At 35.3% G+C, this 26,015-nt stretch overlaps 1 protein-coding gene across 1 annotated transcript in view; it reads right to left on the reverse strand.

Annotated features, from left to right (window-relative positions):
- Positions 1 to 26,015, reverse strand: part of Vwde (von Willebrand factor D and EGF domains) — a 67,652-nt gene that overhangs the window by 22,301 nt on the left and 19,336 nt on the right. The window contains 14 exon segments of the mRNA XM_028755957.1: positions 888 to 1,107; positions 2,091 to 2,341; positions 4,903 to 5,017; positions 6,450 to 6,554; positions 6,654 to 6,809; positions 11,583 to 11,719; positions 13,267 to 14,210; positions 14,352 to 14,560; positions 16,961 to 17,234; positions 18,739 to 18,812; positions 19,303 to 19,517; positions 22,285 to 22,429; positions 24,814 to 24,903; positions 25,684 to 25,931. Coding sequence (XP_028611790.1) covers positions 888 to 1,107; positions 2,091 to 2,341; positions 4,903 to 5,017; positions 6,450 to 6,554; positions 6,654 to 6,809; positions 11,583 to 11,719; positions 13,267 to 14,210; positions 14,352 to 14,560; positions 16,961 to 17,234; positions 18,739 to 18,812; positions 19,303 to 19,517; positions 22,285 to 22,429; positions 24,814 to 24,903; positions 25,684 to 25,931 — 3,183 coding nt within the window.

Raw genomic sequence — 26,015 nt, forward strand, 5'->3', positions numbered from 1 at the left:
CAGATATTTTAAGACAATTAATGAATTAGTGACTATACTTGCATTTCATTTGTCCCCAACTGTGATTTAACCAATGATGTCTTTAAGTTAGTAAATTACTAATGAAGCACTTCTTATGTGATAACATTTTTATTCTCCAAAACATTTTTTATTGTTCCACATTATATTTCTTTTAAAGATATTTTTAGGTAAATGTTTCTCTCTCTCTTTTTTTTTAAACAAAATACAATACAAAAAGATCAAACAAAAACCATTACATGGAAGTTGGCCAATGCAAACCAGCAGTAGTAAATGAATCCCAAGAGAAGGTACAGGATTCTGAGTCCCATTCATCCATACATTCAGGCTTCCCATAAAATACTGCACTGGAAGCTAAAATACATGCCCAAAGGACCTGGTGCAGTCCCATGTAGGCCCTGAGCTTCCTGATTTAGTTTTTGTAAGTTCACACAAGCTTTGCTTAGTTGATTTAGAGAGCCTTGTTCTCCTGGTATCCTCCATCCTCTCTGACAACGACGCTCCTTCTGCCTCCTCTTCCATGGGGTTCCCTGATCTATGTTTCACTATCAATATACTAAAATGTACTTTTACTTGCCAAAAAGATGTAGAAATGCCTATAAACATTCAATTGAGTTTCCTAGATTGCTGTCAGAATCATAAAATGGACAAAATCGCAAGTATAAAAGCAAAAGTACAGAAACATTTGAAAAATTATCAGAGGATATATGCGGTGTTTATATCTATGTTACTTTTTGCCAGACTTTTTAAAATATGGTTTAAAATCTTAAAAACATAGATTTGCATGGTTTATTAAAAGAATATTCCAAGGAAATTTTCTGTCTAATTCATTCACATTCTCTTTTAGTTCATGAGGAACCCAAACTGACCTGTGAGCTCAGAAGGACAGTCACAGGAGTAACTATGCAAGCCATTAATGCATCTGCCAAGGCCACAAGGTTTTGACTGGCATTCACTGGCTTCAGCCTCGCAATGATCACCATAAAAACCAGGCAAGCAGTCACAAAGGTAGGCTCCAGTTCCTGGAGGGATTTTTTTATCAGGCACACATGACCCACCGTTTAAGCAGTCACAAGACTTCACAGTCACCTACAAAAGAAAAGTACTGAATGTGTTAGTTGGAATAAAAAAACTATGTTTAGTTGTCACTCCATGAAATCAGTATAGGCACGAGGGCTTATGGACATGGACAATCAAGTCATATTTCTCTGAAAAATTCTTGTTTAAAAAATTATGTCCCCTCTCAAGATCAAAGCTAAAATATAGGTACTACATGGAATACTTTTTAAAAAAATGTTCTCAGTAGAACAATTTGTTTTTATTTTATAATTTTTTAAATAGATTGAATAATAGTTCAGGGTGGCCTTGAACTTATATTCCTTCTTCCTCATCTTCCCAAGGACATATTTTTTAGGTAAGTATCACCATACCCCCTGGATAGAATCATCAGTTTCTAAATGCAAACAGAACATTAGTAAACAAAATCAGTAATGTGGAAGGCAGTCAGCCACCCATGTTATTGCAGTTTAAGAGCAGGCAATAACTTCAATTGCTACGTTAATGTGGTCAAACACAGTTACCTTTCATCGCATGTGTCTTGGTGAAAATGTACACACGAAACTTCAAACACATCACAAGGAGTTTATAAGAATTTAAGCCCTGTGACAGACAGGCTACATATATCAATAAAGGAAAAATGACCAGTTATTTCTTTCATGTCTTCTCTCTGTATTTGTGGATTCTAATTCAACATTCAAGACTCTCATTTGAAGGAAAAAGATATCGATCTTATTTTAGTCAGGACTTCCTTAGAAATGGAGATGAGTGAGATACTTATCCTTGTCTGCAAGTACCGAGCATGATGTCAGCTATCAATTTAGACCCACGCTTCAGGGCTTATTAAGAGTGTCCCTAAGGTGCTATGCTATTACAAGCAACATTTAAAACAAACACGCAAAGTTTAATGTCTCCAATGCTCTTTGACATTAAGACTGTGTCTTGTGCTGGGATTTAAAATAAAGTAGCTGTATTTGTAAAAGATCCAGTGACATTTATGTAATTATAACTATGACCTCCACTGTGACTGTAGCTTCAGCCTCACATTCATCCTTAAGATGGACAGTGAATCTCTGAGGAGTCTGTGACTCTGTTTTCCATGTTAGAAGTCCTTCAGAGGAAACACTTGCTCCATCAGGACCAGAATCCAGTGTAAAATGTATCTCAGAGCCTTCTGGATCCCAGGCTATGAACTGGTATTCAAACTCTTCACCATAAAATGCCTGTAATTTGTTTTGCAGTGCTTGAATCACAGGGGGTTGGTTATCTGTAACAGAGAAAGCATTTAACCTTGTACCTTCATAGAAAAGGAAAGAAGCATAACCCCAATAGTTCCCACAGGGACAAATGACTAGTAAGGACTTAATTCTGCTTAAAGTTCTATTAGCTGCTATTTTCTCTTCTTTCATGAATGACATTCCATTCTGTGTAAATGTAAAAGTAACTGTCAGGTTCAGGGTGAGTTTTGTGAGGCAAGTTTATAAACACTTTGGACACTGCATAGTATATGCAGACAGTTTGTACTCTATAGGTTGGAGGCATTCCTCTTTGGTCTTAAATAACTTTGTGTTGACCATTCCACTGCTTGGGCATCCTGGGTGTCTTAGATCCTGTTACTCTATCTGTGTGTGCTTTCTTAGCCTCACTTTCCCCCCTCTGCACCTCCCATTACTTTCTATGATTACACTCCTCATTCAAATCCTAACATTTCTTCACTCTGCCTACTTCCCCATTTATAACACTTGGGAGTGAACAGTCAGACCAAACTCCTCTGAGCTCTTTCCGGTGTCCAAGCTCACACATCCCATAATGAAGCTGTGTCAAGAATAGTTAATGTTTTTTTTATATCCAGAATACATTCTAAAATATACTTTATACTGTTTTATATTTTAATATATTTACTTTCCTAGTTTGCTAGCTAAACATAGATAAGACATCAACTATACTATGGCGTTGAGACTACAAGGACATTATGTTTACACATGATGCACTAGTGTCAACAAGACCCCAGGTCTAGCTCACGATCTGTCCCTGTATAATTTTGAAAGCTGCTTCATTATTTATTTTTTTTATTTATTTTCTTTCCTTTATCCTTCACATAAGACCTATTTTATAAGAGTGCTTATACCACTGAACATGATAGATATTCACAAATCAGTCATACCATAGCCATTAAAAGAAAGACTCAGCAGATGGTGGTGACACACACCTTTAATCCTAGCATTCATTTGGCAGAAGCAGGCAGATCTCTGAATTAAAGTCTGTTCGACAGAGTGAATTCTAGGCTACATAGGGAAACCCTGTCTCAAAGAATGAAAGAAAGGAAAAAAGAAAAAAGAAAAAAAGAAAGAAAAGAAAGAAAGGAAGGAAGGAAGGAAGGAAAGAAGGAAGGAAGGAAGGAAGGAAGAGAGAGAGAGAAACAAACAAACAAACAAGAAAGACTCCAACTTGGAAAGTAGTCTCGATTTTCTTTATCACTCTCGCTATTTTCCCTTAAATTTTCATTGGGTTTGGTTAATGTTCTGTAAATCTTGATACTAGGCAGTAAATACTAAAAAAAAATCTAAGAAAATAATGGAATTTGCATAAATAATAACATGTAAATATAAAGTTATATTAATGATAGATAACGTTATATAGGTTCCAAGAGTCATGTCTTTACAGATTTATTTATTTTTTTATTTATATAACTACACACTGCAGCTATCTTCAGACACACACTAGAAGAGTGCATCGAATCGCATTACAGATGGTTGTGAGCCATCATGTGGTTGCTGGGAATTGAACTCAGGACCTCTGGCAGAACAGTCAGTGCTCTTAACCACTGAGCCATCTCTCCAGCCCTTTATTTATTTATTTATTTATTTATTTATTTATTTATTTATTTATTTATTTATTTTGAGACAGGGTTTCTCTATATAGCCCTGACTGTCCTGGAACTCACTCAGTGTACCAGGCTGGCCTTGAACTCCGAAATCCACCTGCCTCTGCCTCTGCCTCCCGAGTGCTGGGATTAAAGGCGTGTGCCACCACTGCCTGGCCCATGTATCTAATAACACCTGATCACACAGGAGGAAAGACCTCAGATGTACACATGAAATTACTGTAGGCTTGGGAAAGTGAAGACGTTATGTCACGTGACCACTATTTGTGGTACGTTTTGGACAGAAGAGTGGATCCTGAATTTATCTGTACACATATTTAAAGAATCACAGAAGAAGGGTATTGAAAGGCACTTTATAGAGTACTGAGTCTAAATATCTTAAATATCAAATGATCCATGTCTATTGGAGCTGAACTAGCTCAATTTTTCCCATAAAACAGAACAAAATAAAGTTAAATATAGGAAATTGTGTATATCTGAATTACAGATTTCCATTTCATTCTTCTATGAATTATTCAAATATTATTTCTTTATTAAATATTAAAATACATATCTTATAGCCGATTACAGTATGGTGATATAGAGTATATATAGTACTGTATCACGTAATATTAGAGTATGTTCTAAGAGATACATAATTAATCAGTTTTATCATTGTATCACCATGGATGGTATAATCACAAATTAAGAGAGCTATGAAATCACTTGATGTAAACACATATGAAGCCTATTATTAGCTAAAGTGTTATTTGGTGTTTAAGACCACATATAAAAACACACTTCTGTCTCTTGATTTCTTAAAGAAAAGGAATTTATGAAGTAATGAGAGATTCTAAATTAAATACACTGTTCATCTAACTGAAATACATTAATATCAATTATGGCTTAAAATCACTTTAAGACTTTTGTATAAGAAATAATTGAATTAATAAAAAAGAACTTACCATCTAAAAACGACCAAGTAGAATTTGAAGTTTGGGGTCTACAAATCAAACAAGAGCTGGTAGGGTTTTTATACCCATCAGTATAGCAGCGATCATCAATAATGCAAACATTATCCTAGTGGAATTAAAAAAAATCAATAAGATATCATATGCTTAATACATAGAAACTAGAAACAGAAAGACAGCCGCACATATATTTATTTGTATTTGGAAATAGTTATCATAAATTCAACACAAGTACCTTTGAAAACATATTATTCATAGAATTAAAAAGCAATAAAACTGATGAATTTGGAAGAATAAGAAAATGGAGAGAAGCCATGATATACTACAACATAGCTTATGAGTAACAGGAAACACAGTCCCAATGACAGCTCCACCTGGAAGTGCTTTATTAATAAAAATGGCCATTTTCCTGTACAGTTGAAAGAATGATGTCAATTTATAGCTGACTTCTGCTTCACTTTGTAGCCTACTCTGTCCTTTAAATTCTACCACCAGCCCAGCCTCACGGCTTAATCACTTCACCTCATAATATATAGTTACAAGGCTCCTGTGAAGGCAATGCTGCCACATGGAGAAAGCATTGGAGTGCAATCATCCCTTAACTTCTTCAAAAGATTCACATTTATTTACCATTTCTGCTCAGGAGTTGCTCAAAAACTCCTTTGCTAGCACTTAGAGTGCTCTACGAAGTAGAACAAGTAGCCTGAGAGGACAAGACAGCTTTGAAAGACATCATTGAAAGTATTTTTAAATAGGCAGAGACAAAATATTCCAGATAAAATAAAACCCAAACAAGTTTGCAACAACTAACATTACTTCTTGACATATTCTGAATGCTTATCTCAAGAAGAAAAGTATACACAATGTTTTCTTATGTGTGTACACTAGTTTTATGTTCTTTTGTTTGAAGAGTTGGCTGATATTAGGTCCACGGTGTCTGTCAAGTCATTAGTTTCCATATAGGAAGCCTTCTAGAGAACCAAAGAAAAAATAAAACCAGAAAACAGACAAACAAAAACAATAAAAGCATTAGATACATATTATAAACCCTTTTTGAATACAAATCATTTGGTACAAAAAGAACTAGTTAACCACAAAGACAAATTTTACTGAAAATATATGTATGTAGCACTACATGAGTGAATAATTAAATGAGAAATTCCTTTTCTGATTCTTTTGGGAGGAGTACAGAGAAGAGGAGCAGGGTCTCATGTAGCCCAGGCTGTTCTCCAGGATGGGATGACTTCATACTTCTGGTCCTCCTGCCTCCATCTCTTAAATGCTAGAACTATATATGTTTGCTACTTTACAACATACATTAACATACATTTCACAGTTTTAGGGAGAAACATTTTGCCACTTTAAGATATTAAAAGAAGAAACACCATCCTTGTTCAATCAACAAGAGTTACAGGAAGTTCATTAATTTTAACTAGACTAACATCCATGTCATTCCAGCATTAGTTTGGGAAAAGCACAAAATGATACAAAAGATATGTGGATATATGTATTGTATTCTATGAGAACATAAAAATACATACCTTCATAGTACATGAATCATTTTCATAGGGACCACAAACTTGACAAGCACCATCATATATGATCATTATCTTGGGATTACTGAATGTATAACCATCATTAGATACCTATGAGATATAGTTTTACAGTAAGATTTTTTTCTAAATGTCTAATCAATTCACTATGAAATTTTATTTATGCATAGGATGATATCTTTCATTTGTTACCTTTACTTGCAACTTTGCCAAGGGTTTCTCTGCTGTTAGATCCATGGTATCAGAATACTGGCCATCTGGGAAGAGCTGACAGTCAACCTCTTTGCTATTTTGAAAGCTTGCCTGTGTGTAGATAGTTGCTCCAAGCACCCACTTACTGCCATTATACTGAAGGAGTAATGAAAAGTCAATTGACTGCTTCTAAATTGTGGAAGTACTTTTGTACATTTTATAGTTGCTAAATTATATATGGTCAATGTAGAAATTTTAAAATATATACTGCATACAATCAGATATATAATTAGAAAAACACATTGAAAATAAGTTTTATTCAAAATAATAGAAAAGTATACACTATAGTTTGATAATTAAAAAACAAAATCAACCCTTCCCCCAAAGCATACATTATTGACATTATGTCATTATTTGGATTGGTTCAATCCAAAAAAGTTGCCAAGGTTGGTCATATATACTCACTTACCACAGAATGTATTTCAGTGCAAGAGGAAAGCAATGGATTGTCACATGGTAAATGGGTTTTCTATGTAACAGCTTCTTCCCCCCAAATTTCCACTTTCATCTCCCTGGAAAACCTTTCCAGTATGTTGGCAGCCACTCGGCTTTCACGCTGCCATCTGACCCTTGACTGGTCCAGAAAAATAACTAAGACGGCTCAGTGCTTTGACTATTTGAACATTTTTAACTGTATGGCAGAGGAATTAGGGTCGGGCTACCCATAATGGATTACATTTCAAAACATAAAACTAGAGAGTGGTGAGTATAGGAGGAGCTAAGATGGGAGGAGTTAGCAGAGGGAGAGGAAGGGGAGGAGTAAGGAAAAGAAGAGAAAAAAGGAAGAGGAGGAGCTAGAGAGGAGAACGAGAGATGTAGGAGCAATGGAGGCGGTTGTTCACGTGTCTGTAGCAGCCAAAGGTAGTTGGTATATCTAGATTGGATATTAGGTTACACTTCTGATTGTTTGGGTATCTTGTTACCCATCATTACCAAATATATAAGCTTTTGATTAATCTATAAGAATTAGAGTCTCATTTTCTTACTGGGCCCGCATGGATGGCAGAATGGTCAGGGCAGTGCCCTGCCTTGCAGAGACAGCGTAGAAGACTGGCAGAGCCATCTCTCATGCTGGTATCTAGTGGGTGGCAGGGCTGGTTCTAGCTGCCGCACTTACGTGGCCTCAGGCTGAGAAACATGGCGGCTGGACTAGGCAGAGCTGCTGCAGCTTAGATAGTCTTTGAGCCGGAGGCCGATTTTAACAGGTGGGCATGTTTTTTTCAATAAAGTTAAATATAAAATTGAAGTGTACAAAGAATAATAGGACTAAAAACATGTATGGACATGTATAATTGGGCACATACTAAGTTTTCATGGTGTCTAAGTGCCAAGTAAGTAAGAGATTTTCCCCCACCCAACTTCACCTTTTTGATTCTATAAAAAATATACTATCCTCAGTAAAATGTGTCATTTTGCTTAAGCCAGTTTGTGTCATCAGAGTAGAATACTAGCCCGTTTATCCTACTCAGTGCCAATAGAATGTCATGATTAAGCTATACTTTGTATACTACTTAGTAGTGTTGCAAAATGCCTTAGTGTGTGAAAAGAAAAGGGCAGAAAATTTTTCTGAGTACTGACAAATGTATTAAAAACTATAAGGGCATATCGGTTAACATCTGAATTCATATGTATAGTTAAATGTAGAAAAATGCATTTTGATTGCACAATGATTTTCAAAGATAGCATTGGTCATACAACTTGAGCATGCCTCAGCATTGTAGGTTAGAAGGAAAGGGCAAGGACAGAGACATCACTCCAGTTGATGTGGAATAAAGTAGAACTTCATTTTAAAGACTTTTTGATTGACAGCTTGCCATTGTGCAGATATCTATAGTTACAGAGGAGCACTCTGTTATAGCAGGTCTGTCAGTTTCTCTATCTGAGAAGAAGTGACAAAAACAGCATGACAAGATTGTCATGATGGCTATGCTTAAGGCATGTTAGATATTTTCTTTTTCTCTGTGAAATCAGACTGCAGCCAATGACTGGTTCTTTAGATATGAGTTCTAGCCCTCTGAAAAGGTTAACCCAAAGTGACAAATAATTAAGATTCTATGTTCTTTATATTCAACATTTTGTGAGTGTCCATTATATGTTGAGGATATTCATTTTAGTTTAAATATTTTAATTATTGAGAATTTCACACATGTATCCTGTATTAAATCATATCCATCCAATCCCAAGTAGTCAAGCCCTATGCACATATACATACTAGCTACTGGTATTCTGCTGAGGCAAAAAATAACAGAAAATATATGGAGTAGATAATTTTGCTGTGGTAACTGAGATTGAAATAAGATGTAATACAGAGGAAGCCACAAATCAAATATGGTCAAGGAAAGCTTCAGAAGAGGGAGTCATATTTTTTCTTCCTGGGGGGCAAACGGTGTTTCTGTTTGGATGCTAAAAACTGAAACATAGCGAGGGAAATACAACATGGCTGGAGAAAGCAGCATTTGAAAATGAAGGAAGCACAAAACATTATGGTCTATGGTAGAGCAGAATGAAGATGAGAGGCATGTTTAACCACAAAAGGATCTAGGTCAGAAAGAGCCCTACAAAATTATTTTCTGGATTTAATAACTATGGACCAGCAGCTTAAAATCTGGACTTAGAGGAAATAATAAAAGAAATGAGTGGGCAGCTGGGTTTCTAGACCAACACTTCTTTACGAGTATTACTATAATAGTAGAAAAGAGTTGTAAGCTGTGATAGTCTGTTCTTTATAGAATATAGAAGATATGTATGTGTGCCTTTTTACAAAAGATATATAATGAGGATTAGCTAGAAAATAATGATCATAGACATATATGTCAGTATATGGAAAGAATACTATGAAAATAATGGGATAATGGGAACTCATTACTCAGGAGAATAAAAGAGATAAAGGAAGAGGTGGAGGATATAGAAGAGAAGAAATAAACAATTTTCTTTAAATACCTTTCATACCGATCAAATTTTTTAGGATTATGATAATATTCCAGATACTCTAAATAATTTTAATACAAATCGACTAAAAGGTATAGGAAACTCAAAAAGAAACAGAAACATTTCAACTAATTATATTCCAATGAAATACATAACTGCTATGAATAGGAAGTCAAAAATAGTGTATATCACATTGGAAATACCATTTGCTGTTCTATCATTATATCATTTTATAGATTTAATTTTCAAAGGTAGAGGGTAAAGTATCTGTAAATATATGTATACTCAAATAATGACAAAATAGATTTATACATTGGAAATGATGAGAACTGTTTTTTACTTGTGAAGAAAAGAGAAACAAGAAGAGGAGACTAGAGTGAACACTTTGCCATTTTATTAGAATCAGAGACATTGCTATCAATGTGTTGAAGATGGTAGACTAGAAAGATGCTAAGCAAATACATAAAGATGATGAAGATAAATGATAAATGCACAGATCGATACATAGATGATAGAAAGATAATAGATATGTGTGTATGTTTGATCCATTGAGATGTCTTAAAAGCAATAACTAGCCTGTAATAAATAAAGAAACCAGAAGAAAACATCAGCTTAGTGGAAGCTTTGGACAATCAAATCAAGTGAAGGCTTAAGCTTTCAGCAAATCCTAAAAAGACTCGGGTTACATGATTTGAAAATTGTGTAAAACTATGCTTAATAAAGAGTGAGTTAAGAAAGACTTAAAGCCCACATTAGACATGTGTTTATATATATATATATATATATATATATATATATATATATATATATGGAAAAATATATGTAAATTTTTTTAAAAATTAGGCATAGCAGAGGCTGATTCAACTTCAATATAACATAAATATTTACTACATAGGACATCTTGGGATTTGGCAACTAAACATCTTTCTTTTCTTTTACAATTAAGCATAGTATTTAGGGATTTCTAAAATTCTCTGTCAAATGTTTGGAAGGGAGAGAAGTAAATCACAACACATTAGATAGATCTAAAAGTAAGTCCAAGATGTATTTTCCAAGAAAATGCAAATTTGCAAAGTTCTGTTTAATCATTTACTAGAAGCAGGATCTAATATTAACAAATTTGTCATAACCACATACCTTCTCTCTTCTGATACTGAGATCTAAAGTATAACATGATTCAGTGAGCATACTTGTGTATACTTACACAAGGAAAATATTTCCAAAATTATTTCCTGCAGCAAATTCTCAGTACCAGATTCACACTTCACTTCATTGACTTAGAGATAAAGTAAGAATGCAAAAACATCTTTTAAAGATTCAACTTATCCAAATGAGCATCTAAATTAAAAAGCATGTCCTTATACTATTTTTTTTTGCTTGAATAAAGAAAAGGAAGGTGGCATAATTCACAAAATAATATAAATTTAGATGTGCTCTCATTCACGCTGAATGACTTTTCTGCTTTAGTAATCTTGAGAGACGAATAACTGATGGGGGAGGGATGGGCTATTTCAGAGTCAGAGCAGAGGAGGTGTGATCTATGAGTACGGTTTTCCGCGTTTGTGCTTTCGAAGGGCATACTCAGGTGTCTCCATCACCTACACTCCCTGCCAGATTATCTTGGCTGAAAACCATCGCCATTCATTGTGGTTTACAGCTCAAGAAAGATGGATGCCTCTATCTAACAAGCTTGACACTCTTTTAGCTTTTATTAATCATGACTAAAAACCATGGTCCAATACTTCTATAAAAATGACATAAAATACTTAGTAACGATCAAAGGGCAGCTTATCTAGTGAAGCTGTGCGGCCATTTTCCTGTAACTCTCAGTGGGTTGAACCACCTGAGATCATGTTGCTCTCTGATAGACAAAGTTAACCTAAAAAATGGCATAAACTCAATCGTTTTAAACATGGCACCCAAAGCCTGTGTTTACCATACCTCCAGTTTAGTGACTTCACATTTGATGGAAAATGACTCTTTGAAGCCTTGACCGAAAACTTTCACTGTGACGCAGTTCTGCTTCTGAATATCACAGAATCCAGCATTCTCAATTGCAGTAATTTCAGGAGTTATGTCTTTAGAGAAAAAAATTATAATAAACATCACCTGCTTTGTGAATTACAGGAAAATTATTTTTAGTGTCTAAATTAAAAGTATAGTTCCAGTAACATTTCAGAATGTACTCAAAAACATTATTTATAGCAATTAACTAATTAAACATTTAATAATGCTGTGTTTAAATAGGTAATGCTAACCATCCAAACAAAAGCATTGTCATAACTGATAACACTTAAACACACATTTCCCTAATGTTTCAGTAATGTCTGTTATTAATTAAGAGCAGATGTTAACAGATTATACCTAAAATTACATCTTGGTTTTGCCATACCAGTTTGTGGCAAACAGATGGATTACAGGTAAAATATGCTTCTGTAATAAAATAGTTTAATTAACAGTGCAATATTCACATTTCAAAAATCATTTCAGTGTTACAAAATTTTTTTATCAAATGTAAGATATATATCTATATCAATATTGATATCGATATCAATATTGATATAGATATATATCTTTGTATATACACACACATATTGGAGTATAGTTTATACTCCTATGCCAGTTTTGTCTATATGTTTTGTGATCCCATAAGGATAATTGTGAGTGTATTAATCACTGACAGGAAATCTCTCTCTTAGAACTCATAGCTAACTGACTTTCCTATGGCTCTTATTCTGGTTGTGGCCTTGGTGAGCACATCTTACCTGCATCGTTGAGATTTGATTGTTAGAATGGATGTGTCCCTGTGAACAGTATTCCTCTGCTCTAGTCCTGTCAAAGCCTAAGAGAACTTACCAGCCAGTCTGGAGGAAAAATCATAAGCCTCTGATCTTAGGATTTTCAAACTTCTCACAAAAATTTGTGTTAGTGTATTATGTCACGGTTGTAACATGTGTCTATTTACTGATGTATTTGTGTGTAGTGTCATTACACAAGGCATAGGAATAAAACAAATGAAACCTCCGTATAACTTAAATTTTACCACAGAATGACAAAGATTGTTTTAAAAGTGAAAAAGCATAAAATGTAGAAAGATGTGTTTTCAGTTATGTGCAGAAATTTTATATTAATTATGTCATAGGAGATTAAAAAATATGAGGTTCTGTGAGATAAACTACTAGGACTTTTTAAGTTAATACTTAGACAAAAGAGCTCTCAAAAATAGACTTAAAAACAATTTTGAGAAAAGTAGTGTACTTAGTAAAATAACATAAAATAGTGCTTAAAATAAACTGAATATGAGGTCTCGGCAAAAGGCTACTCTGCAGACAGAAGTTCCAGTTGTGTGCAAAGGCTTTGTGCCTGGGTGGCCGGGCATTTCCAATGAATAACAACAGAGATGAAATCAGCTGTGGAAAGGATGGACAGCTGCCAGAAAGAAGCCATCAAGTGATATAATACCAGATGAGCAAGACAGTTTCACAGACTTTAGCTTTGACATTTCAATAAGATGAAACATTTAGAGGCAATCTAATATATCTTTCACTACAGACTTAATAAACCTAAGAACATGTCCATAATCACATGCTATCCCCAATATCAAAGTTTCAGAGCATTTGCATACCATATGAATGACTGCAATCATGGGAACTGTAGCCTGAAAAACATACACAGCCCCAGTGCATACACTGTCCATGTCCACTGCATAAATTGGGACATTTTAACACTTCTAGAATGCCTTCTACTGACTTCCTGTGTTCTATGTTGTGCGTTCCTTCTTCTAAAATACGTCTCTCGCATTCATTTTCTAACAAGGCCACTCCTGCCTCTGCCCAGCTCACGTCGTCCTTTCGCAGAACATCCTTCACACACATGTCCATAACATGGTTTAGTGTCCTTCCAAGAAAGGGAAGACAGAGCCTTCCAATGCTCGAGTTGGCTAGAGTCTGCTGACAGATTGCCAAGACGCTGACTTCATTGAGGCCGGATGCTGTGGGCCACGAGGGGACAAACTCTTGTTTGCTGTCCTCAGTGTGGTCCCCAGGGAAAAAATAAGAAAACTCTGCCAGGTTGCCTTGTCCAAGACTCTGGAAAGTAAATACGGGACGAAAGTCCTTCAGATTTTGTTGTTTCCATCTCTTTTGTAGATTCCTCATTTCCTGGTCCTGTGTATGCCTCCCATTACTCGAATTCGTAGGAGGATTTTGTGTCTTGTTCCCAGAATGCTGTAAATTTAAGTCCAGTTTGGGTAGGTTTGGGTGAGCATTTTCATGTAGTAAGAAGTTCAAATTATTTTCTTCCCTAGGTACATGAGGGTTTATTTTTCCAACAAGAGCTTCCGAATTGATATATTCAGAGGTAATATCTAGGTCTGGTATCAAAGAAGAGAATTGGATGTGCTTGATATCTTTACAGCTGGGAGCGATTTCCAAGTGAGATTTGCTGTCCAGATGGTGAGAAAGCAGATGGTGCATGGTGGTACCCAACCAGCAGCTGCAGTAGGATGGTTTTGCAGGAAACCGTGGGGAAGCTGGTATTTTGTCAAACATGCTTCTTCCTGGTAAAAGCCTTCCAGATGAAAGATAGGATGATTATTTGAACAAGAACATTTTTTTCCACTAATCTATTGTGAAATGGCAGAGCGTTGAATACCCATTTCTTAAGCCTCATATTAACACAAAAACAACTGAATAATAGCTTAATTCTCACCTCCATTCATTGATAAAAGCAATATAACTGTTGACATCATGATCAATTTTGGTCCCGTTCTTGTCATGGAAATCATTTTCTGGGTTTTCATCGAAGGTGCCACAAAGCCCCAGTGTGCTTCTGTAGTCTAAACTAGAGATTCTGAGTGTTATACTCATACCCCACTCACTGAGGTCAGCACGGATGAACGCTCCAGAGGAAAACCAAATCTGAAAGCAGAGAAGCCCAACACTGAGAAACAAGATGCTGAATTCATTGGGTTGAGAAAAGAATGCCATATAAGATATAAGAAAGTTATTTTTCTATGCATACAAAGAATGAAATATTTACTTTTTGCATGAAAACTTTCATTTAAAATTACATTTCAAAGAAATCCCTTTTCACATTATGCTGATTTGAAATTTGGTCATGATTTTAAATCTTTTCATTTTAATTTTATGTGCATGGATGTTTAGCCAGCATGTATGTCTGTTCACCATTTGTGTACTTGGTACCTGCAGAGGCCAAAACAGGGAGTCAGATCCTCTTAGATTGTTATAGATAGTCATGACCTACCACGTGGATGTTGGGAATTGAACCTCTGTAATAGAAGCCAGTCGTCTTAACTGTCTGTAGACCCTATTATTTCAACTATTTACTGAAACAAATGGTTCTTGCCTTCTTTAATAATTAAAATTTTGTATTTTATAAGATTGAAGCAGTTAAAACTAGTAATGGCAATGTTAACAAAGTCACATTCTGATTGTAGTAATACAGTATCGAATTGTACTGCCGAGTCATTAATTGACACCAATAAACATAATCTGAGAGGAATACAAGTCCTTGAAGCTAATCACTATATTTTTATTACCAGTAGGCAAATAGAATCAATAGCCAAGTTATTTTAGTTGCTTGGGAAAGTGGCAAACAGAGCAAGCAGAAGTTACATGACCTTAATGGCCTGTGCCATCTGACAATGAGCCACTCACTGCCCCCGGTCCCAATAATGTCCTGAAGCCAATCATCTGGAAGTATAACGGAAAAAAAAAGACTTTTCCTAAAAGCACCAAAGACACATCACCAGTGTTTGTTTTCAGTTTAAATATAATCCTTCTTGTCTCCTTATTTTAAAAAAAAATGGTGAGTACTCATTATGGGGATTTCTTTTCATGTTTAAAAACTTTACATTTCTAGTCATTAAGCTAGTTAAAATTATTCCAAAGTCTGCAATTTGTGAGTATCTCTGCCTAGCAACCAACAAACGCCCACTCATTTTCTTGACCATAATGTCTTCTATTATGTGTCTAATTTTATTTAGCTTTTATTAAACTCTCCTATGGTGACTTACAACTTCCCCCCTTACAGGGAAAGATGTGATGGACATCACTGGTGTTGCCCACATCCTTAATTATTTCATTAGAATAAACTTCCAGTTAAAACTTTTGCTGAAGTGACATATAGAATCCCCTAGAAAGATTATTTTTTTCCATTATTTTTATTTTTGCCAATATTATATGAAAGGTATTGCTTTTTATTTATTTGATTAGTGATGATGTATTTCAATGTTTTGTCAATTATTTGTACACGTAGACATAGTTTTCAGTGTTATTCCCCTGTGAATTGTCTTTTTGTTTTTGCTTAATTTTTTGTTTTGACAGAGTATTGTTATGGAACCCAGGCTTGTCTTACGCTCACCATTCTCTTGCCTTGGCTTCTAAAGTGTTGGGATAGCAGTCATGTGGCAAAACACCTTGTGCCATTTGATGTTATTCACATTTGCAGTTGTCTACTAATTCTATAAATAACATATATACATATATATCCAATCTATAAATGTTTTATATATTTATTGTTTTATATAAAGATTTTTCTAATTCATGATTCATATTATGGCTTTGAGTGACAGAATTCAGATAAATAATGTTTTGTTTGTACATTACTATTCAGTAAATGTTATAAAACCAAAACATACTAAAAATTCTTTATTTAAATATTTGAACATATTTACCATGAATTTACTTTTTGAAAGATGAAAAAGTGAACATGACCTTAAGATATAAATATTTTGCTTACTGATATGAAATAATATTTTCAAAAATATTAATAATAAATAAGTTTGTGAAATGTAATTTGGGACCCTTTGCTTAATTTTTAATGTTTTTTCATATTATCTTCCATGCTTCTTCCTGAAGTATTAACAGACTGTATTCACTTAAAACTGCTCAGTTATTCCTGAATATTGATGTTTAATTGTCATTTTACCTAAATACATTCATTAGACATTGTCAAATAATTTTATGAATAATCCACACAACTCTAATATTAAGATGTTTTGAATGAACAATTTAGATGTAAGGATATGTTCCATTTTGAATAATAGGTTAAAATATAAGTTTTTTTGTCTAGTATCTGAGTGAATCTAAAGTGATTTTTTTTCTTTTTTACATTCTCGTACATGCATATAATGTATTTTGATTGTATTTATTCATTATCTTCTAAGTCCTAATTTCTTTAGCAAACTAATATCAAAATATAACAGTGCCTAATTTATGAGGATGAATAGAAGTTCATTCAAAATTATGAAAAGCAAAACTCCTTCAAATGTTAAATTTTTACTTCCGTTCACATACCGTGATTTTTCTTCCTAAATAAGATTCAGTTATTCTGATATTTCTTGATGATGACTCTTGGCTCTTTACAAATAAGTATGGTGGAGATTCATGTAACTGGCCACTGCACATATCAAAAGTAACGATGTCACCTTCTTCTTTTGCAACAAAGCCACAGTTGCATGACACAGGATAGTGAAGGCTCCCACAGTCCCATTGGCGTACATGAATTTCAAAATCACGTGACATACTCTTATAAAGCACAAACGTTCCAGTCTTGAAGTTGTCATATACTCTGGTATGAACAAAAGTCAACTACATTAAGAATAAGGATAAAATATTATAATGATATAACTGTGTTATTACAAAGTTCTTTAATGCATGTATCAGCAGACAATGTATATTACTCTAAGAATAAGGAATTTGCATTTTCAGCACATTTATGGGTCCAAAGATTGATATGTGTCTGTGAATGACCCAAAGTGGCCACAAATACCTTAACTCTTTTCCACATTTCTGTCTGTCTCTTTACCCACCCAGCAGGCTTCACTCTTAAAGGAGAATATGCTTGCTGGGTACACAGGCACTTGGCTGTGTTCATTAGGGAAAGCATTTTCCAACGTGGGTATTACTTACTAGCTTTCAGTAACCAGACTCTTTTAATAAAATCGTCAACTCTAGTTCCTTGTCTTATTTTCTATTTTAATTTTCTTCTACACTGTTTTATTTCTAGTACTACTGTCATTGATGTGAATCGTGTGTCTGTATCTCTTCTCCTATCCAAAGCTCAGCACGAGGGCACAGAAAGTTCTTGACTTCATTCACTGCCTTACCCTCTGCACTTAGAACAAGGCTTGTAACCTGGATATTTTACAAGTAATCTCACTGAAAGAAGACAGATTAAGTACATCACCACTCTGCTTTCTTGAGGACTCCTCACTGAGGAGGCTTCTAAATCTTCAAACCATGAAAGATTTCTGCATAACTGATTAGTCCTGACAACTTTTCAATACTCATCAAAATGTGTGAAGTGCTATTTATAGTGTAGGGTTCTACCACTCAGGAATAATCTTACTGACAGCTATCACACTATGTTTAAAATACCTGTCAGGTATCATGAAGAAAGTTTTTACTAGACAATGAGTTGTCTAGACAATGAGTTGTCTCTCTTCTTAAGGATGTCTCAGCATGACAAGGCCCCCAGAACAGCACCACTAAGATTAACTGTTCCTATGCAGACAGCAAAATCAATATCATTTTGATATCCCTTTCATTATGTTGAATATTTTACTTAAACTCCAGAAATAATTATAAAGGATTTCATGATAGGAAAAAAATCAACTTTGCAAACTGGCATTCTCATCATTAATTAAAGTTAATTAGTATTAAAATAAATTTAATGAATTAGCTTAATCATTTTACATAAACCTCATATATTATTTTGTAAACTTACAAACATATAACGCAGTAAACACTCTTAGTTAAAATAAATGGCTTAATATAAAAATAAGTAGGTGGCCAAGCACAAATAATTATGTGCATTTGTAATACTCTTCAATACATCTTCACTTGTAATAACTCAAAAATTCAGGTCCACTAGTTGTCTGCATTAGGTACTAAGGACTGGAATTAAGGCAAAAATATTCGACACAAATACACTAATGTTTAGAAATAAACCAGTAAAAGTGCAAACATTGAAAAAATAAGGAAATGATAAAAGAGTGTAATGTTTAAAACAAAACATGGCAAAAAACAAAGAAAACAAAAGCCACCGAAAGAAGAAAAGATCAGGACATCACCTGCCATCAAAGGTAATTATGTGTGGGTCAGTAAATGAATAACAGTAAGCAGATGGGACATCCTTGACTTTGATCTGCAAAAGAAGCATAGATTTAAAGGTTGACATTGATTGCTGGCTAGTAAATTATTTACTACAATTATTAATTATTAGTTAATTAGTAATTAGTTAATTATTAATTATTAGTAAATTATTTACAATTGAAATTAATATTCAGAAAAGTCTTATTTTACAGTTACTGAAATGGAATTGTTTAAAATAAAAAAATGAAGTAATTTTTAAAATGATTTATTTCTATAATGCATCGGTATGTGTTTATATGCCAAGTGTGAGCAGGTGACCACAAAGACCAGAGAGAACGTCAGATCTCCTAGAGCAGAAGTTATAGGCAGTTGTTAGCTGCCTCAGATGGCACTAGGAACCAAACTTGAGTCCTCTAGAAGACCGGAAAGTAAGCTTAGCCTTTTAACAATCTCTCCAATTAATTTATAAATAAATAATATTGTTGGCACAAGTGCATCTTTTAAATCTTAAGTTATAAAGTTTATTTTCCTGATTAGTCAACCTGGATGCTGTCTGGAGTGTATCTGTCCCACAGAAAAACATCATTAACGATAGGCTCCACGATGATGTCTGTCAGTCTGTCTCCATCCTGGGAAAAGTCTGTCACAGCAGTGTAGTATACTACAGCCTGGCTACATATTCCATCAACACAAGAGTCCTGGTGAAGTTCCACATGGCAGGAAGACAATGCCAAATTTAAACCGAGGTGTTCTTTACCTACTTAGGAAGAAAAAAAAATCATTTAAAAAGTTTTTTTTTTTAAGATACATACAAATCAAATGTAGTTACTTGATCAATACGAAACAGACTAAAATGTTATTATTAAATACTTTTCTTTAAGTTACTGTAATGCTTGTTTAAATTAAAATAAAGCTACTAAATCTACTTTACAGATAAATATTAATTTTAAATATGTATACATACATACAAACATACTACTATTTTCAATAAAGTTAAAAATACATATTCATTTAGATAGACTTAAAAAGCAATAAATAAAAGGTAGGAGAAGGTAATGAATATTTTAGTAGAATAGGCTCATCAACAAAGATGTATACATGCTATTAAGCATAAATTTTGACATCCATTAAGAAAATGATGTGGGTCTCTGGAATGCGATCATGAGTAATAAACTTATTTCCCCTCATAAGCATCAGAATATATTCAGAACTTCAAAATGTTCTGTTTAAGTAACAAAGAAAAAAGGAAATAATCTAGAAAGGAAACAGAAACAGAAAATAAAACAGAACTTTAAAAAGTGGTATAGTTCATTTGCAAAATTTCTGTTCTTCCCGTAAATGAAAGAACATGCCCCCAGATTGGGCATAAAGTAGCAGGTTTTCAAATTCGATTCAGGACCACAAAGCCTTCCTGAGACTCCAGAAGCAAGAAATTAATTCTAAAGACTGTCTTCTTTACACTCACATGGATTTTACAGGTACAAAATTACAGTAGACACATAAAAGTAACTGTACTGGGTTCAAGGTCCCAGGGAAAATGTTTTCTCTTCCTTCCTTCTTTCCTTCCTTCCTTTCTTCCTTCCTTCCTTCCTTCCTTCCTCCCTCCCTCCCTTCCCCCTCCCTTCCTCCCTTCCTTCCTTCCTTCCTTCCTTCCTTCCTTCCTTCCTCCCTCCCTCCCCCCTTCATCCCTCTCTCTCTCTCTCTCTCTCTCTCTCTCTCTCTTTCTGTCTTTCTTCCTTTCTTCCTTTCTTTCTTTCTTTCTTTCTTTCTTTCTTTCTTTCTTTCTTTCTTTCTTTCTTTCTTTCTTTCTTCCTGTCTTTTTTATTTTAAGATGTGGTTTCTCTGAAGCTAGATCTGTAGGACAGGCTGGACCCAAACTCAAAGATCCATCTGTCTCTGCCTCCCAAACACTGAGATTAAAGGTGTGTGCCATCACTGCCCGGCATATGATTCCCTTTTTATTTTCCTAGAAATACATTTTTCTCACACACATAAAAAATAATGGAAACATCCAATTCCTTAGCTAGCTCCCTGAGGAGAGTATGGAATATGTCTGGTTCAAGTACAGTCTATGACTTCATTTCTCAAGTTTTCAGTATGAAGGCCAAGGTTATTCTCATGAAATCTGTACAACAGCTGTACAGCTTCCGTAAAAGCATACAAACATGTTCTCTGTCACTGTATTCACTGGGTAGAAGAGACGGGAAAGAATATCCTGAATGAAATTAGAAATTTCTCTCTCGAAATACAGAGCAAGTTTTAATTGACAAATCATACAAATATAAGAGCACATTTGTGCTGTTTTTTATTATTAGATTAATAATTGCCTTAAAGAAACCAAGAGTGTGCAAATATATTTGAAAGTATACTTTTAATAAAGAGATATGTTTGCTTAGCATAAGTTAGACAGTTTCTGTAATATGTGTCTCTATACTTCCCAGAAGTAGCTTGAACTGAAATTGTGTCAAAGGTCTGAGCTGTAGTAAAATTCACAAGCTGGATATACACAGGCCTCCAGAAGTCTAAGTGCCCAGGTAGGCATCATCTAAGCACATGTAATTGTCAAGTCCCTTAGCATGACATCTTTGAGTTTCTTCTTATGCCCTTTGATTTATCTTATTTTTTTAACTTTAATCAATTTATTTGCATATATCAGGCAGGAAACTAAACTGGGCCTGTTAATGTTTTCACCTCTCTCATTTAGGTGTTATAAGGCTATCAAGACCTAGATACCCCATGTTTGAGGTTCTACTGGAAATACTTTATTCTGTGAAGAATTTATGATATGCAAACAGAACTATCATTTCTCTTTACACGTTCTGTTTTAATCAGAAAATCTTCTGTTCTGGTGAGAGGAATTTGGAAACTGGGAAAGAGATCAAGCAATCCAACCACAGCTATTCACAATTTGCTCTCTTTGCTGTTCTATCTTGCTCTAGGGAGCAATTTCCCTCTTTATATTTCCTTAGTAGTGGTCTACAAATGGTCATGCATCACGGTATTCACGGGATTAGTCATTTATATGAAGAACATTAAGACAAAATATCCCCCTTGAAGCTTACACTGGGGAGAGAAGTATGAAGAACTCACTATGAGACCCGTGTTTCGTAAGCTTCAACCCTTAGTACATCACAAAAAAAAATATTTTCAGCAAAGGTGATTTGGAAATCTAAAGTTGTCTCTATCTCCAACAACAAGACAAAGGGAAGAAAAGGTATGAGACAAAGGAGAAGGGGAATGATCAACTAGGAAGACGTAAAAGGAAAGGAAAGAGGCCAAATGACAACATAGAGCAGATAGTTCACTAGTATGTTTCAGCAAGGAAAGGAAGAAAAAAACCCATGAATTGCTTTGTCGATCATCGGTTCAACCTTACATCAGGTCATTAATATAATGTACCTATTGTTTGATGTAAGCAAGGAACATATTTTCTTATGTGAGCACATTTCAGAGACTCTATAAAAGAGAACAAGAATCAGTCATTGCCTGCCTTGTAATAAACCAAAATGAACTTAGTGTGTTACCTCGTTCGATGGTTTTCAGTTTTAACGAGATTTTGCATCCTTGATCAAGCTCACTAAATTCAGAGCAAACGATAGGAATTGTACTCTCTATCCTCAGCTGGAATTCCTTTCCATCTTCTGATATAGTGTCCAGTTCAGGTTTTAACTAGCATGAGAAAATACTGCATTTAAGTTCAAATAGAATGTATGTCTAGGAGTTAATTTTGAAGACATGCTATTTTTTTGTTACCCTAATAGACTATCTTTTGCTTAGTAAGCCATTAATAACTTAATCATTCAGTTTTACTTAAGTAAACAAGGTCAATTAATATCGAACCAGTAAAAAATATAAGTTGCTTTGCAGTGATACCCAGAGAGTTCCACTACCAGCCCCACTCTGAGATTAGGCTCAATAGTTCCCCAAATATAGGCTGGATAGGCATGTGACCAAGCTGCTTCATTGATTCTGGAGAATGAAGGATGAGAGATTGTGCCTTTCCTCATGTGTTTGCTGTCGCTTATTGACACAAGTAGAGAGGAACCAAGTGATTTTCAAGGACTTATTATCACCATTGAAATGTATATACTACTTAATATATAAGCCAAAATGTCATCACCTTCACTACTCCGCTCCTCAGCTTGTTCCATCTGCTTTTTAAAATGTTAGGCTTCCTGAGATGTGCTGCTACAACTTGAATCCACTCCAGTCCACAGGGCAGTCATATGTGGAAGCAGGGATCTTTTGTTGTTTTCCCATAGCCTCAAGTCTTAACTGTCTCTCAGAAAACCTGCTTTTTTCTTTTTAATTTAATTTTTTACTTATTCACTTTACATCCTGCTCACTGACCCTTCCCAGTAACCTTCTCCCACAATCCTTCCTCCATTCCCCTCAGCTTCTCTGCTGAATGGGTGGGCCTGCCCTTGGTTATCCTTACCCCTCTATCCCCACCTCCACCTCCCAGTACTTCAAGCCTCTGTGAGGCTAGGCATTTCCTTTCCCACTGAGGCCAGACAAGGCAGCCCAGCTAGAAGAACATATCCCACAGACAGGCAACAGCTTTTGCCAACAGCCCCCATTCCAATTGTTAGGGACCCAGATGAAGACTGTCTAGTACATATGAGCAAGGAGGCCTAGGTCCAAACCATGTATGTTCTTTGGTTGGTGGTTTAGATTCTGAGAGCCCCAAGGGTCCATGTTGGTTGACTCTGTTGGTCTTCCTGTGGACTTTCTATCCCCACTGGGGTAGCAATCCATCCTCCTATTTTTCCATAAGAATCCCCAGGTTCCATTCACTATTTGGCTGTGAGTGTCTGTAGCTTTCTGAATGAGCTATTGGGTCGGGTTTCTAAGAATTACTTCTGAGTGGGATTCCTTTGTTAGTCTAATAAGAAACAGTGGCTGACCACTGACATTGTTTAGCTTTGACCCTACCGACACAGATCCAAAGGTTACTGTGCTCCCAGGGTCAGAGCTCTCCTTGCTCTCCCACTGCTGTCTCTTTTGACAATGTAATTCAGTCTTTTTTACTTACGGTCTGTCCGTGTGTGCATGGAAATTAGCTACACAAAGGTTTGTATCCTGTCTCTAAGTCCTATCCTCACAATTGACCAATCTCCCACATTGTCTTTGAACAAGAAGTGAACCCCATGCAATCTCCAACTCTGTTAATGAGAGCCCCCCCCCCCACTTCCAGCTTCTGCCTTTCTGTATAGCCCATTGCCTTCCACTGTTCTGATTCCCTGACACTGCTTACCTGCTGGAAGAACCCATCATTCTCTAGATCCAGTGTGACCAGCAGTAACCAAAAGGATTGTGTTTAGTTAGCACAATCATGGCAATCCATAGAGCCCAGAACTGTGAGTCCTTTCAGCTTATGTTCCAGGTGCTAGCACTTTGTCTGGTATTTCTCTTCAAACATTTACAATAATCAAATAGTGGCATTCTGATAATATATAATAGAATATCTAGCAGAATGACTTATGAAAATAGGCCTTTTCACTTATTCTAATTTGAGCTTTAGTCTTTCCTTCTCACAAGTCCATGAATTTGATGGCTTGACTCGAGAGGCTTTACCTTATAGTGGTGTATAATTTTACATTCAGTAGGTATTATACTTTGAATTTTTGTTTTTCCCGAGACTGGCAATATTCTGCAACATACTTTCTCATGGTGCAAGGTAATGATAGCCATCTATAGCTCTCAGTAAGGAATGGGTCACAAAGAGTAAACATCTAATATTCCACAGTGTGCTTATTGCTAAGTTGTGATGCCAGACAGAACTTGGTTGCAGTAAATGAATTTTTAACTTGCACTATTTTTCAATTTATGATGAGTGTGCTGGGACACAGTGCCATCATAAGCGAAGGAGCACCCCAAATTCAGCTCTTTCCCATGTGTCTTCCAGCTTTGTTGTACATGAGAATTATTCAGGTTGTTCTTCAAAATGCAAATTTAGTCTAGACTTTCTGATTTGGCCTACGATGAGGCCCAGGAACCATCACACGCAAACTAGAAAATAACCTTTCTAGTTCATACTCAATGCTACGCACCTTAATTCCAGCAAAAAATCCCTGGCTTTCAACAGCTATACTTTGCACATCTGGTTCCTCCAAGTAAAAGACAGCAGCACTGCAGAATATCTATGAATATAGTTAAGAAATAATCATCTGGTAATGACATTATAAAGAAACATGCAAATTATCTTTAAGTCTTTAATTTATTTTTTAGTAAATGATAAAATTAAAAACCAAGAGGTTAGAGTGATGGTCAGCAGTTAAGAGCACTTGATACTCTAGCAGAGAATTCAGGTTCCATTTTTAGTATACACATAGTGGTTCAGAGCTACCCATAATTCCAGATTCAATGTATCCAATACCCTTTCTGAACTTCATGGATATCCAATGAATACATGGTACATGCAATTACAGGAAAAACATACATAAGATAAATTAAATTTAAAAAAGGAATCATACTTGCCTAAAATTTGAGAAAATTTCTATCATAAATTATTAGTGATTTGAACCTCAATATAAAGGATAGTGCATATACACACACTAGAAATTATACACACACATACACACATTCTAGAAATTATACACACACACACTAGAAAGTACAAAAAAGGCATTAGCAGTGAAAAAATTAAGACATTGCTTTCCAATATATAAGAATATAATCTTAAAAACTGAAAGAGACGTATAATATTAAAGATTCATCAAAATTCAGCAGATTGTTAAAAGGAGATACTTAAACATAGTCACAGAACATACATTACTGACATATCTAGCTGTAATGAAAAGCCAAGACTCTACTGCTTTATATGTTGAGGACAAAAGCAGCTTTCAGTGTTTGGTTTCAGTATATTCATGAAAAAAAGGCAAGTTGTTTTTTTGTTTTGTTTTTGTTTTTTTGGTACATACCTCATCTCCAAGTTTGAGATTTATGCCATCAAGCTCTAAAAGCGAGAATGCCTGAAGAGTGCTCTCCTGTCTCAGCTCTTCTTTGATTTCTTGGGAAGAAAGCCTAGACCAGGCTATCAGAAATCCTATGGACTTATTTGTGGGGGAAACATCAAAAGTACACCTACAAAACACCTGGGAGCCCACCAGCTCCACAATGACCTTGGGCATGCCTGGAGGAGGGGGAGGCAGTACTGTGGAGAGCTGGCCTGGAAGGAGAAAGCACAATTGTTAAATCGGGAAGAAGAGAGGGGAGGGGAGGGGGGGAGAGAGAGGGGGAGGGAGGAGAGGGG

The sequence above is a fragment of the Grammomys surdaster genome, unplaced genomic scaffold (genome assembly GCF_004785775.1).
Source record: "Grammomys surdaster isolate TR1022 unplaced genomic scaffold, NIH_TR_1.0 126091, whole genome shotgun sequence".
Classification (NCBI taxonomy): Eukaryota; Metazoa; Chordata; class Mammalia; order Rodentia; family Muridae; genus Grammomys; species Grammomys surdaster.